The sequence below is a fragment of the Microcaecilia unicolor genome, chromosome 1 (assembly GCF_901765095.1).
Source record: "Microcaecilia unicolor chromosome 1, aMicUni1.1, whole genome shotgun sequence".
NCBI classification, from domain to species: Eukaryota; Metazoa; Chordata; class Amphibia; order Gymnophiona; family Siphonopidae; genus Microcaecilia; species Microcaecilia unicolor.
The window spans coordinates 96,395,368-96,411,246 of record NC_044031.1 but is presented as its reverse complement, the minus strand read 5'-3'; the positions used below and the strand labels follow the sequence as shown (position 1 = coordinate 96,411,246).

Sequence of the window (15,879 nt, the reverse complement as noted above, 5' to 3'; positions counted from 1 at the left end):
CTTTAGCTTTATCCTTAACATTCATAGTATCAGTATCACATATATTTTCCTGACTTGAACCTACCACAGCATTTATACTGGGTTGCAAAGGTCACCTATCTATATTCAGAAAACCTTACACCCTTGAACCCTCATAAGAATAAAGCTTGAGTATTCTATGAGTGGTTGATCATATTTCTCTTTTCCATGAAGAAAACGGGGTTACTTACCTGTACCACACAATCCCTCCTACTTCCTCTTCCAGTTGAAGTTGTCTAAGCTATGGAACAGACAGAAGGGGAGGAGTACTCGCACATGTGCACAGAGTTCTTCTCGACACTTATGGGCTCTAGATCAGTGGATCTGACCTGGTGATGTCAGGGATGTCATCACCCACCTAGGGCTAATTTGTCTTACTGTCCATAGAGAACTTCTATTACAGGTAAGAAACTCCTCTACCTGCAATTCTATTGCAAACATCATACACTTCTATAACATGCACATATATAGAAAACACATCACCAAGGCATCATACACAATTCCACTGAATAGTTCCCCTCGGTGTCAAAAACTCACAGCTGCCGTACATCACAAGGTCTATGGAACATATGCAATTATGTTTATACCTGGCTTCTCCACCACATGGACAAGGACTTCATTGTTTGCATTCACTGAGTAGGTGAAGTAGATCCAGCAATCTTCCGCATCCTTCTCTTTACAGATTGTCTGTGCATCAGCCTGGCCTGGCTGAGGCAACTTTTTGCTGTTCTCCACAGTTGTTATATTAAAATACATGCACTCTTTTGAGCAGGTCTCTTTCTTAGCACCTTTGTTAAAAGCTCTGCACTGGACACATTCTCTAATGAGAGACAACAGCCACAGTTAATGTCAACATCAGTTTTCACACATTTAGATAAAAATATGAATTATATTTCTTCAATGTTTATCTAAAATAAAGTATTAATGATTATTGAAGGAATATTTAAAAAAAAGTATAATACTAAATTCCCAGAATTTGCCTATAGCCCTATTTTCAAGTGAACTCAAGGTAGGTTATATTAACTTTTCCTCATACCTGATCTTTCAAAACTAATAGGTCCCTTTCTTTAGATATCCAATGCAAAGACCGGGGGGGGGGGGGGGGGGGGGGGGGGGGGGGGACACAACCCTGTTCACAGAACTAAAGAAAAGAAATTGGCCTTTAAGTATAAAGCTGGAAAAACTGAGTACAAAATACTCCAATTGCCTATTTACAGGACAAATTTAGTTTCCCAAAACATTTTACAATCTGTTAAGAAAAGTAATCCAAGTATAAATTACTTCCGTACCTGTTCATAGCATACCCAGCCATGAAAATAGTCGGCCAATACTACTTAACTCAGGCCATAACAAATTTTATTTTGATCAAGGAGCCAGCTGTTGAAACCCATCTCAACACTGCTGCTTTGCTCCTCATTGCTGATGCTGCCAAAGAAACAATTCTTTATACATGCACGTACAGTTCTTATTAGGAACTCAATTGCAAGTCTCATGGTCTCAAGTCTTACATGATAACTGAATCAAATTCAGGTATTGGGTGGGTTATATTTAAACAGGGGTTGCACACTTTCTTTAGAAGTGATTCAGGCTTTAACCATAAAAACTAACATTGGGGCAAAAATCTTTTAGCCTTCAAAGTCATATGGGGCCCTTCCCAATCTCTTGCTCTTCAATAACTGTAGAAACAGAGTCCAATAGGAATCATCCAGCTACTATGCTTTACTCTTTTAACGTGCCTTCTTTTAATTTGACCAAACTTCCTAAGACATTCAGTCTGCACCTTCCATACTACTGTTTGACTTGGGAGAATCTCAGAGCCACTACATGCAACTGAAATGACTTAATTCCACTCATCTTTTAATTGCTATAACTTCAATTTAATTTTAGATGGTGCCATGGCTTAGAGTGCAATACACGTATTTTGCAATGACAGATAATGCATTCTGCCAAAATACATGAAAATATGATGGTTTAATTCACTATCAGACATTACAGAAAAATACAATATAAGGATAAATTCTGGGATCTGAAGCAAAAAAAAAAAACAATCCTTTATAAAATCAGACCCTAATGGAAGAAAAGAAGCCATAAAACAGGAGAGTGGGATGTTTAAGTAATTTGCTAACGTGTTTGGTACAAATGATTTACTTTGACAACAGAGAAATCTCTTGGAATCAGGGCAGATGTGGAAGCATTTTTGAAAACAGATGTTTGACAAAATTCCTAGGAACCAGAGGACAAGATATACTTTATAACATTTTTTGCCTTGTTTTTCTTCTACCTAAAGTTTCTTTTTAAAACTTCTGCTCTTCCCTTTTGCAACCCTACAGCTGCTTTTCCCAACCTCAAATCCTGGTGCCTCTTTTGGCCCAATGCCAAATTTTTAAGCATCCAGGTAACCTAAAAACCACATTTTTTCCAGCTCTGATTTTTAGTTAACAGAAAACAAATGTGCAGCTAAGAAGTTATAAAGGAGAGAACAGTTGCTAAAGATTTTCATGAATGTGATTTGGAAAAAAATGCAACCGTTCACAACTATACTGATTTGACTATGCCATGTTGTCACATGATGGACAGTAAGCCTGTACAGCTTGATGCTGATTGGCTTCCTAGGACCCCATTAACTAAGGATGGCAACAATGAAATCCATAATTTTCTATTTCTCAATTTTCTGACAAAGAAAAAAGGAGATTAGGATAAAATGAGACGAACGGTTAGGAGCAGCTATGAAGGTCAAAAATTAACAACAGGCGTGGATGCTGTTCAAAAATACCATACTGGAAGCTCAGACCAAATATATTCCATGCCTTAGGAGGAGGAAGGAAGACCAAACAACAACCAGCATGGTTAAAAAGTAAGGTAAAGGAAGCTATTAGAGCTAAAAGAAAATCCTTCAGAAAATGGAAGAAGGATCAGACTGAAAATAATAAGAAACAGCATAAGGAATGGCAAGTCAAATGCAAAGGGCTGATAAGAAAGGCAAAGAGGGACTTTGGACCAGACGGTATTCATCCCAGAGTACCGATAGAATAGAAAAATGAACTTGCAGAACTATTGTTAATAATATATAATTTATCTTTAAAATCAAGCATGATACCGGAAGATTGGAGGGTGGCCAATGTAACGCTGATTTGTAAAAAAGGTTCCAGAGGTGATACGGGAAATTATAGACCGGTGAGCCTGAAGCTGGTGCCGGGCAAAGTGGTACAGAGTATTATAAAGAACAAAATTACAAAGAATATTTAAAAGCATGGCTTAATGAGACAAAGACAAAGCCAACATATGGATTTAGTGAAATCTTGTCTCACCAATTACATTTCTTTGAAGGGGTGAACAAACATGTGGATAAAAGTGAGCCGGTTGATACTGTGTACCTGGATTTTCAAAAGGCATTTGACAAACTACCTCATGAAAGACTCTAAAGGATAATTGGAGAGTCATGGGATAGGAGGTAGTGTTTTATTGTGGATTAAAAACTGGTTAAAAGATAAAAAACAGAGAGTAGAGTTAAATGGTCAGTATTCTCAATGGACAAGGGTAGATAGTGGGGCTCCTCAGGGGTCTGTGCTGGGACCGCTGCTTTTTAACATATTTATAAATGATCTAGAGATGGAAGTAACTAGTAAGATAAATTTGCTGACGACACAAAGTTATTCAAAGTTCTTAAATCACAAGAGGATTGTGAAAAATTACAAGATGACCTTATGAGACTGGGAATCCAAATGGCAGAAGACGTTTAATGTGAGCAAGTGCTAAGTGATGCATGTGGGAAAGATAAATCCGAACTATAGCTATGTAAAGCGAAGATACTTACCTGTAGCAGGTATTCTCCAAGAATAGCAGGCTTCATATTCTCAAAAGTGGGTGACGCCGAGCCAAGTCACCCTGTCAGATATATTGCCAAAGCTAAAAAGAGAACTTTGTGGAACATGAGCCGAGATCCACCACGCATGCGCGAGTGTCTTCTCACCCATTGCGCAAACGCAGTCTCCTCAGTTTAGCACTAAAGAAAAAAATAAAAGTAAAAATAACCAAGGAGACAACTCCAAGGGGAGGTGGGAAGGATTGTGAGAATATGAAGCCTTCTGTCCTCGAAGAATTCCTGCAGGCTTCTATCTTCTCACAAGTGGGGAATCCCTAGCATCCAAGCTCACTGAAAATGACAAACATTGGTCAACTGGGCCTCCCAACAGGGAGGACATAACATAGATTGACCTGAAACTATATACAATCTGAATGAGAGTGCAGGCTGGGACAGAATAAAACGGGCCTAGGAGGATGGAGTTGGATTCTAGACCCCAAACAGATTCTGCAACACTGTCTGCCAAAACAGAATGTCGGGTATCCTGCTCAAGGTAGTAGTGTCATGTGAATGTGTGGATGGAAACTGGCCTCAAGTGGGCTACTGACACAGTCAAGGCCCTGACATTATGAGCCATGACATGACCCTCCAAGGCCAGCCGAGCCTGGGCATAAGTGAAGGAAATGTAATCTGCCAGACAAACTGAAATTGTGCATTCCCCGATGGCAACCCCCATCCTTTTGGGATCAAAAGAAACAAAAAGCTGGGCGGACTGTCTGTGGGGCCTTGTCCACTCCATGTAGTAGGCCAATGCTCTCTTGCAATCCAAGGTGTGTACAAGCTGCTTTCGCTAGGATGGGCATGAGGTCGGGGAAAGAATGTTGGCAAAGCAATCGACTGTTTCAGACGGAACTCTGAACTTAGGGTTGCGTGTGGAGGACTACTCTGTTGTGATGAAACTTAGTGTAAGGTGCATCCACCACCAAGGCCTGAAATTCATTGACCCTATGAGCTGAAGTAACAGCCACCAAGAAAATGACCTTCCACGTCAAGTACCTCAGATGGCAGGAATTCAGTGGCTCAAAAGGAGCTTTCATCAGCTGGGTGAGAACGACCTTGAGATCACATGACACAGGTGGAGGTTTGACAGGGAGCTTTAACAAAAGCAAACCTCTCGTGAAGCGAACTAGAGGCTGTCCAGAGATGGGCTTACTCTCTACACATTGATAAGCAACTACTACTACTTAGCATTTCTATAGCGCTACTAGGGTTACGCAGCGCTGTACAAGTTAAAACATGGGGAAGGACAGTCCCTGCTCAAGAGAGCTTACAATCTAAAGGTAACAAACTAAGCAGCACTAATTGCATTAGAGTGAACCCTTACGGGGTTGGTCTTGAGACCAGACTGTGAGAGGTGTAGAAAGTATTCAAGCAAGGTCTGTGTAGGGCAAGCAAGGGGATCTACGGCCTTGCTCTCACACCAGACGGCAAACCTCCTCCATTTGAAAGAACAGCACCTCTTAGTGGAGTTTTTCCTGGAAGCCAGCAATACCTAGAAGACACCCTCCGAAAGACCCAAGGAAGCAAATTCTAGCTGTGAGAGCCAGAGAATGAAGGTTGGGATGTAGAAGAGACCCCTGATTCTGCGTGATGAGGGTAAGAACACACTCCAATCTCCATGGTTCTTCAGAGGATAACTCCAGAAGTAGAGGGAACCATATCTGCTACAGCCAGTACGGCGCGATCAGAATCATAGCTCCATGGTCTTGCTCAAGTTTCGACAAAGTTTTCCCCACTAGAGGTATGGGCAGATACGCATACAGAAGACCTGTCCCCCAACTGAGGAGGAAGGCATCTGACGCTAGTCTGTCATTGGTCTGAATCCTAGAACAGAACTGAGGGTCCATCTGGTTGATCTGAGTGGTGAAGAGATCTGAGGGAGTGCCCCACGCTTGGAAAATCTTGCGGGCAATGCCCATATTGAGACCAATCATGTGGTTGCATTATCCTGCTCAGTCTGTTAGCCAGGGTATTGTTTTTTTGCCTGCCAGAGAAGTGGCTCAAAAGAAAATGCAATGCTGGTAAGCTCAACATCCAGATGGCCTCCTAACACAGAGGGTGTGATCCAGTGCCCCCTTGCTTGTTGGTGTAATACATTGCAACCCGATTGTCTGTTTGGATGAGCACAATTTGATGAGATAACCAATCTCTGAAAGCCTTTAGTGTGTTCCAGATCACCCACAGCTCCAGGCGATTGATCTGAAGATTCGTTTCCTGGGTGGAGCAAACACCTTGAGACCCCCCCCCCCCCATCAGAACTTTTTGAGGAATTTAGAATGGAAGTCCTAGAGTCACATTGGATCGAATGGTCCACCACTGAAGGGAACATACAAGCTCTGGGGACACTTGGATGACATTTACCAGGCTCCCTGTGGCCCGACAACACCACTGAGAGGCCAGGCTCCACTGAGCTGACCTCATGTGAAGGTGTGTCATGGGTGTAACACACACTGTGGAAGCCATGTGGCCGAACAATTTCAACATCTGCCGAACTGTGACCTGCTGAGAGGCTCTAACCCTGGAAGCAAGTGTGACAAATGTCTACTCTCATCTCCAAAAGGTAGGCTCGAAACTTCTGTGTATCGAGCAGGGCTCCTATGAACTCCAATCTCTGGACAGGGCAAAGATGGGACTTGGGGTAGTTTAAAACGAACCCTAGTAGCTCGAGTACCCAAATAGTCATCCTCATGGACTCTTGAGCACGATCTGGAGAGGTGCTCTTCACCAGTCAATCGTCGAGATATGGGAACACATGGATTCCCAGTCTGCGTAGCAATGATGCTACTACTGCTAGACATTTGGTGAAGGACCCTGGGAGCTAACGCAAGGCTAAAAGGCAACATGTGGTACTGAAAGTGATATGCTCCCAGCTGAAATCGAAGATACTTCCAGTGGGCTGGAAATATCAGGATACAAGTATATACATCCTTTAAGTCCAGAAAGCACAGCCAATCGTTTACTTGAATCATTGGGAGAAGGGTGCCCAGGGAAACCATCCTGAACATTTCTCAGACTAGGAATTTGTTCAGGGCCATTAGGTCTGGGATGGGAAGCATCACCCCTGTCTTCTTTTGCACAAGGAAGTACCTGGAATAGAATCCCCGCCACTACTCCCCTGGTATAATGGGTTCAATCGCGTAGGCCTTCAGTAGGGCAGAAAGTTCCTCTGCAAGTACCTGTTTCTGCTGAGAACTGAACAAATGAGCTCTTGGGGGCAATTTGAAGGTTTTAGATACCAACTGAGTGCATATCTGAGACGGACAATTTGAAGAACCCACCGTTCGGATGTTATAAGGGACCATCTTTCTTGAAAATATGTCAGCCTCCCCCCCAACCGGCAAGTTGTCCAGGATGCAGGAGGTGCCAATACGTCGGTCTCCCAGTAGCCAAGACCCAGCTCCCACATTGACCCTGGCAGTTCTGCAAGCTACGCCTCCACCGACACCCCAGCCTTTCCCAGTGTCTGCCCTCAAGCGCATCTGGGCCTTGCTCCCTGAGCTGCTGGATGGCCTTCTGCAATGGTGTGTATTCATTGTCTAAGAGAACCCCATTAATTGGTTGTGCCTATTAGCAGTTCTGGGTATCTCGACACCGATTTATAGTTTAGTTTACTTCTGCAATGGTGAGCATTGGGGGAGCTTGCACCTACCCTGCCTCCTGGTGCGGCCTCCGACACTGCATGCAGGTCTGGTGTTGACTGCCACCCAAGCCAACACCACTGCATGCGGCTCCATTGTCAACTGCCACCCAAGCTGCCACTCCCTCGACATTGGTGGAGGAAGCTTCACCGGAGTCGAGGTGGGAACCAACTTCTCAATGCCATTCTCAAGGACATGGCTCCTCCATGTCGAGGCAGATTCTGTTTTGGACACTCCCACCAGGAGGTAGTGTCTGACATCGAAGAGGAGCATTCATGGGATTCGGAGTAGGATCCAAAGTATTTTTCCTCAGATGAGTCCTATGGAATTCCCTCTGAATCCTCCCCTGCATGGAGGGGGAGTGGTCCTCCTGGAGAAGACGCTCCTTGGGTGCCGAAATCCTGCAACACCCTGGAGCTTCTGGTACCATGTGTCAAGGGCGATCGGGCGAAGGCTAAAAGCATCTGCATCGAAGCATGTCATCAAAGCTCCACGGTGCCAATGAGGATGACATCGAATCCACACGTTGTCTCGGGGTCGGATCAGACAATGGATGGTCCCGGGGGCCCTGCACAGGAGGCCTCGAGGCAGGTGGAGACCCACTCAATGCTTCACTGCTGCCAATGTCTAAGGGTCTAGTAACAGCCATTCTGACAGACACTCCTGATGCCGGCGTGATGCTTGACGTTGATGCCAACGTCGAGGAATCATACTTGGCTCCAAAAATCCTCTCTTGTTGAGCTTCTCTTTAAACCTGGGTCCTCTTCTTCATACGAAGGCAGAGAAAACACAGTTAGTCGGGCTACGGTCTGGCCTGAGACACTGAAGATACCAAGAATGCACTGGGTACAATGCTTAAAGCCACTTCGTGAACACAGAAGAAAAAAAACTCTCAGCTAAATTAAACGAAGCGATGGTGCCTGAAAAAGGGGCAAGACACGGCAAAAAGGAAGGGAAAAATCCTGGCCAGTCAAGGCCTAAAACGTCCGAACCACTGAAAAGAAAGGAAACTTAGGCAAAACAGACTAGAAAATAAAGGAAGGAGATAAAAAAAAAAAAGGGGGGGGGGGGGGGGGGGGGGGTTCCACAAACGGGAGCACAAAAAAGGATGGGAAAAAAAAAAATCGCCAAAAGGCACAAAAAAAAAAAAAAAAAGCTCTTTGTACCAAGCAAACTGAGGAGACGGTAACCCCCCCCCCCCCCCCCCCCCCCCCCCCCCAAACCCTACCCTCTCTCCTCACAATGGTAGAAAAAGAACTGCGAAGACAGCACTCTTGTGACGGGCGGGAAGGCACTCACACATGCGCGGTGGAGTGTGTCTCACGCTAATTATAAGTCCCAGACCGGTCGGCGTAGGTCAGCGTCACCCACTTGTGAGAATAAATAGGCCTGCTTACCCTCGAAGAAACTATTCTACACTGTCATACACATGGCACGTGCCATGCTCCAGGATAAAATAGCACGACTTTATACAGCACACAAGTTTCTAATTTGTCAAAATACTGTACTTAATTCCTTAAAATTTAACTTTGCAGCATTTACCGTCTACCACTTACTTGTGTTCAGTACACACACCAGGGCAGGTCTGACACATCTCACAAGTGGCTCCTTGGAACTTGGGATCAGTGCATTTACACCGTCCACATTCACATTTTCCTCTGCCATTACATATTTGCCCATTTGATGCTTCACATGACGTCGTATCCAAAGAGCAGTCACAAGCACTACCAGTGAAGTTAGGGAAGCACTCACACACTCGGCACTTGCAAACACCATTACCTGAAAATTAAAAGTGGACTAATGTTACAAAAACAAATATATTCTTGCTAGCAACACACACAAAAAAACTATCAAACACATCACTGCAACATAGTGTCACACTGGGGATTCAGATCTGAAAGATAAAATATATTAAATTTTAAAAAATAGCCTCAGTGTAACAGGGAGCCTGACTTTTATGCTCCACTGTAAATATTACCATCACAGGCTTCCACCACCTTCCGAGAAAAAAACACAGAGAAAAACTCCCAGAATATTTCAAAAATTGTAAAGAAGTGGGAGAAAAGTCTGTGTTTAAAAAAACAGAAGGGAGGGTAACACAATTTAACACAATACAGATCCAAATACCCACAACACTAAAGCTCACTATGAATACATATCACCCAAATAGACACTAATTAGCAATCCCTCGCTAGATTAAAATCCTCATTCAAAAAGAGAAGCCTTCCTGCAAATAAAGAAAACTCAAAATAGAGCAAAAACTCTTATAACATTACTAGAATTGCTTAAACTTCCATCCTTACTAATGAATGGATTCTAATTCTAACAAAAAGTAAACTTTACTTAGCTCAGAACATCCAAATTGTCTTGACAGAAGTACAGCCTCATAAGGTTTTCACAGTCTGTGGGGTTTCTCCAAAATTAAAGTGTCCAATTTATATTATCCTTCTGGCAAAAATGTCCAATTTCCTTGTTTCTCGACAGTAGGAAATCCTTCTGTTTCACTATCTTCATCAGGAGAAATACATAGCAGTGTATAAAAACTGCTTTACAAGTTATCCATAGCAAACAATGTGCTCAAAATGGCTAACGTTTGTATGAGACGCCTTCAGAGAAACTCCACCCATAAATGACATCACTCCATAGCAGTGCACTTTTATGCACTGCTATGTATTTCTCCTGATAGCGAAACAGAAGGATTTCCTACTGTCGAGAAACAAGGAAATTGGACATTTTTGCCAGAAGGATAATATAAATTGGACACTTTAATTTTGGAGAAACCCCACAGACTGAAAATCTTATGAGGCTGTACTTCTGTCAGGACAATTTGGATGTTCTGAGCTAAGTAAAGTTTACTTTTTGTTAGAATTAGAATCCATTCATTAGTAAGGATGGAAGTTTAAGCAATTCTAGTAATGTTATAAGAGTTTTTGCTCTATTTTGAGTTTTCTTTATTTGCAGGAAGGCTTCTCTTTTTGAATGAGGATTTTAGTCTAGTGAGGGATTGCTAATTAGTTTCTATTTGGGTGATTTATATTCATAGTGAGCTTTAGTGTTGTGGGTATTTGGATCTGTATTGTGTTAAATTGTGTTACCCTCCCTTCTGTTTTTTTAAACACAGACTTTTCTCCCACTTCTTTACAATTTTTGAAATATTCTGGGAGTTTTTCTCTGTGTTTTTTTCTCGGAAGGTGGTGGAAGCCTGTGATGGTAATATTTACAGTGGAGCATAAAAGTCAGGCTCCCTGTTACACTGAGGCTATTTTTTAAAATTTAATATATTTTATCTTTCAGATCTGAAACCCCAGTGTGACACTATATTGCAGTGATGTGTTTGATAGTTTCTTTGTTATAACTACACACTCGTTGCAGATTATTTGTAGCAACACACACAGAAATACGAATGCAATCACTGAATCCAAAGCCACTTTAACAAAGAGCTCACTAAACCCACATTCACAAAATGATATTCTCTCCCAAACTTACCAAAGAAAAACAAAAGAAACAGGCACAGCAAGAGGGCACATCAACAAGACCTCTGTCAACCGTTTCATACTGATGAAGGTCTTACAACAAGCACTGGTTTAGCTTTTTAAATTAAACATGTCTTATTCACCCTGAGTTCATTATCCCATCTGCCTGGTTATTTTGTTTTGTGATTCATGAGGTAAATTCCTAACCAGAGCACCTATAATTCCTATAATTGATTTATTCATTTAAGAACAGTTTAGTTCATCACATGATTCTGAAGTTTTATCTTTTAAATCTGGTGCAGATTTCAAAACTGCATGCACCACACTAATACTCTGACTTTAGATAACCAATACCATCCCATAAAATTCTGTTTCTTTGTATATACAGCAGATACATTGCACCACTACGAGTTTTATAACCTTTAAGGCTGAAGCATATTATTCTCCTTGAAAAGGGGAGCTGCTCAATCTCAACATTCCAAGCACCTTTCGGTCCCAAGATGCTTCCCATTAAGTTCAAGCAACAAGATTCCAAAAGCCACAGCTGAAAAAGTGTATTTTTCATAAAATGTAATATCTGCAGTATATATGAAAACTCAATCCTCACCTCCACAAATCAAGCCATTAGATCTGTCACAGTTAAAGTTGTCACATTCACAGTATTTGCCAGAGTAAATCTCGTTAGCATTTTCCCTTTTCTTACAGGCACATTGTCCACAAATGCATTCTCCATTGTTACTGCAGATTTCTGAACTGTTTTCCTTTCTGCAGTAAGCATCCATGTCTTCACTGTTTACTTCATCTGTGCTACATTCACAACGTCTACCAATACGGCCCTCATTACACCTATTGTGAGGGCAAAAATAAAATATTGTGAGTAATCTGCATTAAGAAAATACATTAATCCACCTTATTTTTTTTTGTTTGCTAATTGACAAGAAAAAATATAGTTTAAATGACAATTTGCCTATAATACTAGATATTTTGTTAACCAATGTAAGCCACCATCTTGGGAAATAAACATTTTGGAAAACCATCCCTTAGTATGAGTTGCTTAGTTTGGCATGCAACATAATTCACTGTTCCATTTAATAAAAGATGTGTCAAGCTCTCTATGACTCTTATGGCTAAGCCAACGGGCTAAAGATTTGTTAATTTTCAACATCTTGGGAAGTAATTTAAGAACTAAATATTGGTGAACCAAACACGAGCTAAAATTTAAGCAAAAACAATGTTTTAAACTAATTTTGAAACCTATATTCTAGTAAAATTTAGTGTTCATTAAAGGTGTTCTTCAATTATCCACAGATCAGGTACAGCAACAATTCAAGTTCAACATTTCTTTGAAAACTCTGGAGAAAGCATTTCTCCGAGTGAGCAATCAAGTCTTTATGCTTGTTTTAAGCCTCCCTGTGAAGACTTAAAAGAAATATAATGGCTCCCTAATAGTCTACTGCCTCAAAAATGATAAACTCAACAAACAGTAGACACAACGCTCACTCTAAACCTATTATAAAGGGGAAAAAACATCTGATTTGTCACTGGGACATAATGTTGATTATCAACACCAAATGAATAGGTGGATCCAAGTAGTACCTGTTATAATCATTGACCAAAAAACCCCGCCTACCTAAATCTGTGCATTATATCTTTTTGTATAATTTTTTTAATTATGTCTTTCCCACTAATCTTTCATTCTTCAGAAATTGTTAGTATTCAAAAACCAAAACGGAATGACTGGCAATTGGCACAAAGCTCTCAAAATGCAGTATCACTTATCTGAAAGCTCATCGGACTCCGACAGGCACCCGTTTTGCTGCCACTTTCTCAAGGGATCTGAGCCAGTAGATACCTGCAAAGAATAATAAATGTCATTCGTTCTGTGTAGAAAAAATGAACAAAGGTTACCGTAAAGAACCTGGCTAGTACTTACATAATGCTAACATGCCCTGTACTCCTGCCGTCAGAATAAAAACAATGGCGGCAGCATTTTTCACTGCTAGATAACAGGAAATCTACAAACAATATCCGGTTATCTAGCAGTGAAAAATGCCATCACCGCCACTGTTTTTATTCTGCTGGCAGGAGTACAGGGCATGTTAGCACCAGCCAGGTTCTTTACGGTGATTTTTGTTCACTTTTTTCTACACAGAATGACATTTATTATTCTTTGCAGGTATCTACTGGCTCAAATCCAGTCATTCCATTTTGGTTTTTGAATACTAACAATGATTTCTGAAGAATGAAAAATTAGTGGAAAAGAAAGATGAAATTAAACATTATACAAAAAGATGGATGGAGGAGTGGCCTAGTGGTTAGGGTGGTGGACTTTGGTCCTGGGGAACTGAGGAACAGAGTTTGATTCTCAGCACAGGCAGCTCCTTGTGACTCTGGGCAAGTCACTTAACCCTCCATTGCCTACCGCATTGAGCCTGCCATGAGTGGGAAAGCACAGGGTACAAATGTAACAAAAATAAAATAAATAATGCACAGATTTAGGTAGGCGGGGGTTTTTGGTCAATGATTATAACAGTCACTAGTTGCTTCCACTTATTCATTTGGTGTTCATAATCAATATTATGTCCCAGTGACAAATGAGACTTCCCCCCCTCCCCCCTTTAGAATATGTTTAGAGTGAACGTTATGTCTATTTGTTGAGTTTATCATCCCTATTAAGACTGCCAACAATGACACTGGATTTATTATAAATTGCACTGCTGGTTTTTAAAGTGGGCACATGCCCACCGAGGAGAGAACTCAGACCACCAATTTCATTTCATAGAAATCACAGAACTTTCAAAGACTTCCCAGTCAATATTCTTCATGGGAGCTGCAGCATTACTTGAAATCTTAAAGCTCTGTATCCCCTGTGCCAATCCCTTCAGCTACCTCTCTCTTTCTTTAAAACAGCATTTCAATACAAAGGTGAAAAACAAAACCTAAATGTTGGACCATTCAAGTCTTTATCTGCTGTCACTTACTATGTTTTAAAATCACAATTAGACAGAAAATGATGAAACTGAGTCACCTGCAAGCTCCACACTCAAATGTTCCATTGCCATTATGGCACACTGGGCTCTCTGGGATTCCTTTCTCCTGACAATCACACTCACAGATGAACTGAAGGATAATTTCCACCTCTTCAGTGAAACCCAAGGGCTTGATTTTAATGGTTTCATTCTGTCCTTTCTTTGGACACTTGTGAGCTGTCACACTAATCTCAAACTGCACCTGAGCAAAACAGAAGGTTAACTGTCAGCCATTATGCTTCCATTCCCAACTATTGTGATGAGGTACAAAAACAAACTGTGAGCCCTTTAGGGACAGATAAAAATGTATCTGCATATGTGTACAGCGATGCGTACATCTAGTAGTGCTAGAGAAATGATTAGTAGTAGTAGTACTGTCTTAAAAGGTCTGGTCTGTACTGTTTAGTATAAATATAGGTTAACACAGCTGATCCTGCATCATTATAAAATACATAGCAATACAAAGTCAACTAATAAAAATGGACTGATAACTTACCTCATCTCCAATTGAAATATTGGAACATTTCCTTCCATTCTCTCCTGTGCCATTCACGCCATTTTTGCAGTACGATTTATAGTTTATTGTTACTCCCTCTGGTAGTTTGCTGTTTTCTAAGATGACTTCTGAAGAGAGAGACTAAAATAAAACATTATTACTGCTTACAATCCATTTCAAGGTCAAGGAGTTCAGTAATAGATTTTAACAGTACAACAAAGCAACATACAGGAGATACTCTGATTTCATGTGTCTTTAAGACCAACTTTATAAAGTATTTGATGTTGGGTTCATCACACAGATAAGACACTTCTTTTCTCAGGCTGTGAAAGCTATTTAGTTTCCTGAAAAACTGCCGGAGCCCAATGGACATAGTTGATACTGATTCTGAATAGCTTACTTGGATTCTTCTATGAGATTGTGGAAGTACTGGATCATCCGAGACAGAGTTGGTTTTTATTTTCCTCAGAGCTTCAAATCCTCAGAGGTTTTTTTTTTTTTTTAAATTTTTAAACTGTGTTGGTTCTTTTTCAGGATGCTGATTTCAGAAGTGCCTCCCAAATTAGATGATTTGCCTGTTTCTCAAAACTTGACTAGTTTGGAGGTTCTGACATTTTCTTTTATACTTTGACTTATTCTTTAGGACGGCTGTCATTTTTCTGCTGACCAACCTGTTTGTTGGATTACTTGGCATTTACCTACATGTTTTAGATGAATATGATTGTATGAGAACTGTACCTGATTTTTTTTTTTTCTTGACACATACTGATTTGTACTGTGTTGCTAATAAACGCTTCCTTTTTTCAGGTGGGACTCACAGTTTACATGGTACATGATCTTTTGAGGATAATGGATGGGAGGTTTGATTCTCATAGTGACCCCTTTTCCTCAATAATAGGACAGTTAGTAGTTGTCCTTGGGGGAGGGCAGAGGACAGGTTGGGTGGAATGGGAGGGGGGGGGGTTGCTTTATTTTTTTTCTTTTTGGTTAGTCTTTTCTGATGCATTTAAGTTTTCAGCATTTTGAGTTGGAATTTTTAATTGTTTTTTTCCTTTTTTTAAATTGTTTTCTTGTTTGTTTTCCATGATATTAGTATGAATTTGGGGGACTGGACTTTGTTGGCTGTTTCTTTTTTCACATTGTCTGGTGAGTGTGGTGGGGGGGGGGGGGGGGGGGAGGGAGGGCGCTTGCGCTTTGTGAGATTCAGAGTTTCTTCTTGAGTTTGTACTTGTCCAAGATGGTTGGATCCTGAGTCCTCTTAAATTGTCTTCCTGGAATGTAGGAGTAACAACTTCTATTAGACGCTAGAAGAATTTGCAATGCTTACATAGACATCAGGTGGCCATTGCACTGCTACAAGAGA

General features: G+C 41.1%; 1 protein-coding gene across 2 annotated transcripts in view; it reads right to left on the bottom strand.

Moving 5' to 3' along the window:
- Positions 1-15,879, bottom strand: part of ITGB1 (integrin subunit beta 1) — a 122,305-nt gene that overhangs the window by 23,205 nt on the left and 83,221 nt on the right. For both annotated transcript variants that reach the window (XM_030199088.1, XM_030199097.1), the window contains exons 10-14: positions 14,517-14,657; positions 14,020-14,222; positions 11,599-11,837; positions 9,075-9,297; positions 606-838 (exon numbers count right to left, since the gene is read on the bottom strand). In XM_030199088.1, the coding sequence (XP_030054948.1) occupies positions 606-838; positions 9,075-9,297; positions 11,599-11,837; positions 14,020-14,222; positions 14,517-14,657 (1,039 nt within the window). The remainder of the gene's footprint in view (positions 1-605; positions 839-9,074; positions 9,298-11,598; positions 11,838-14,019; positions 14,223-14,516; positions 14,658-15,879) is intronic.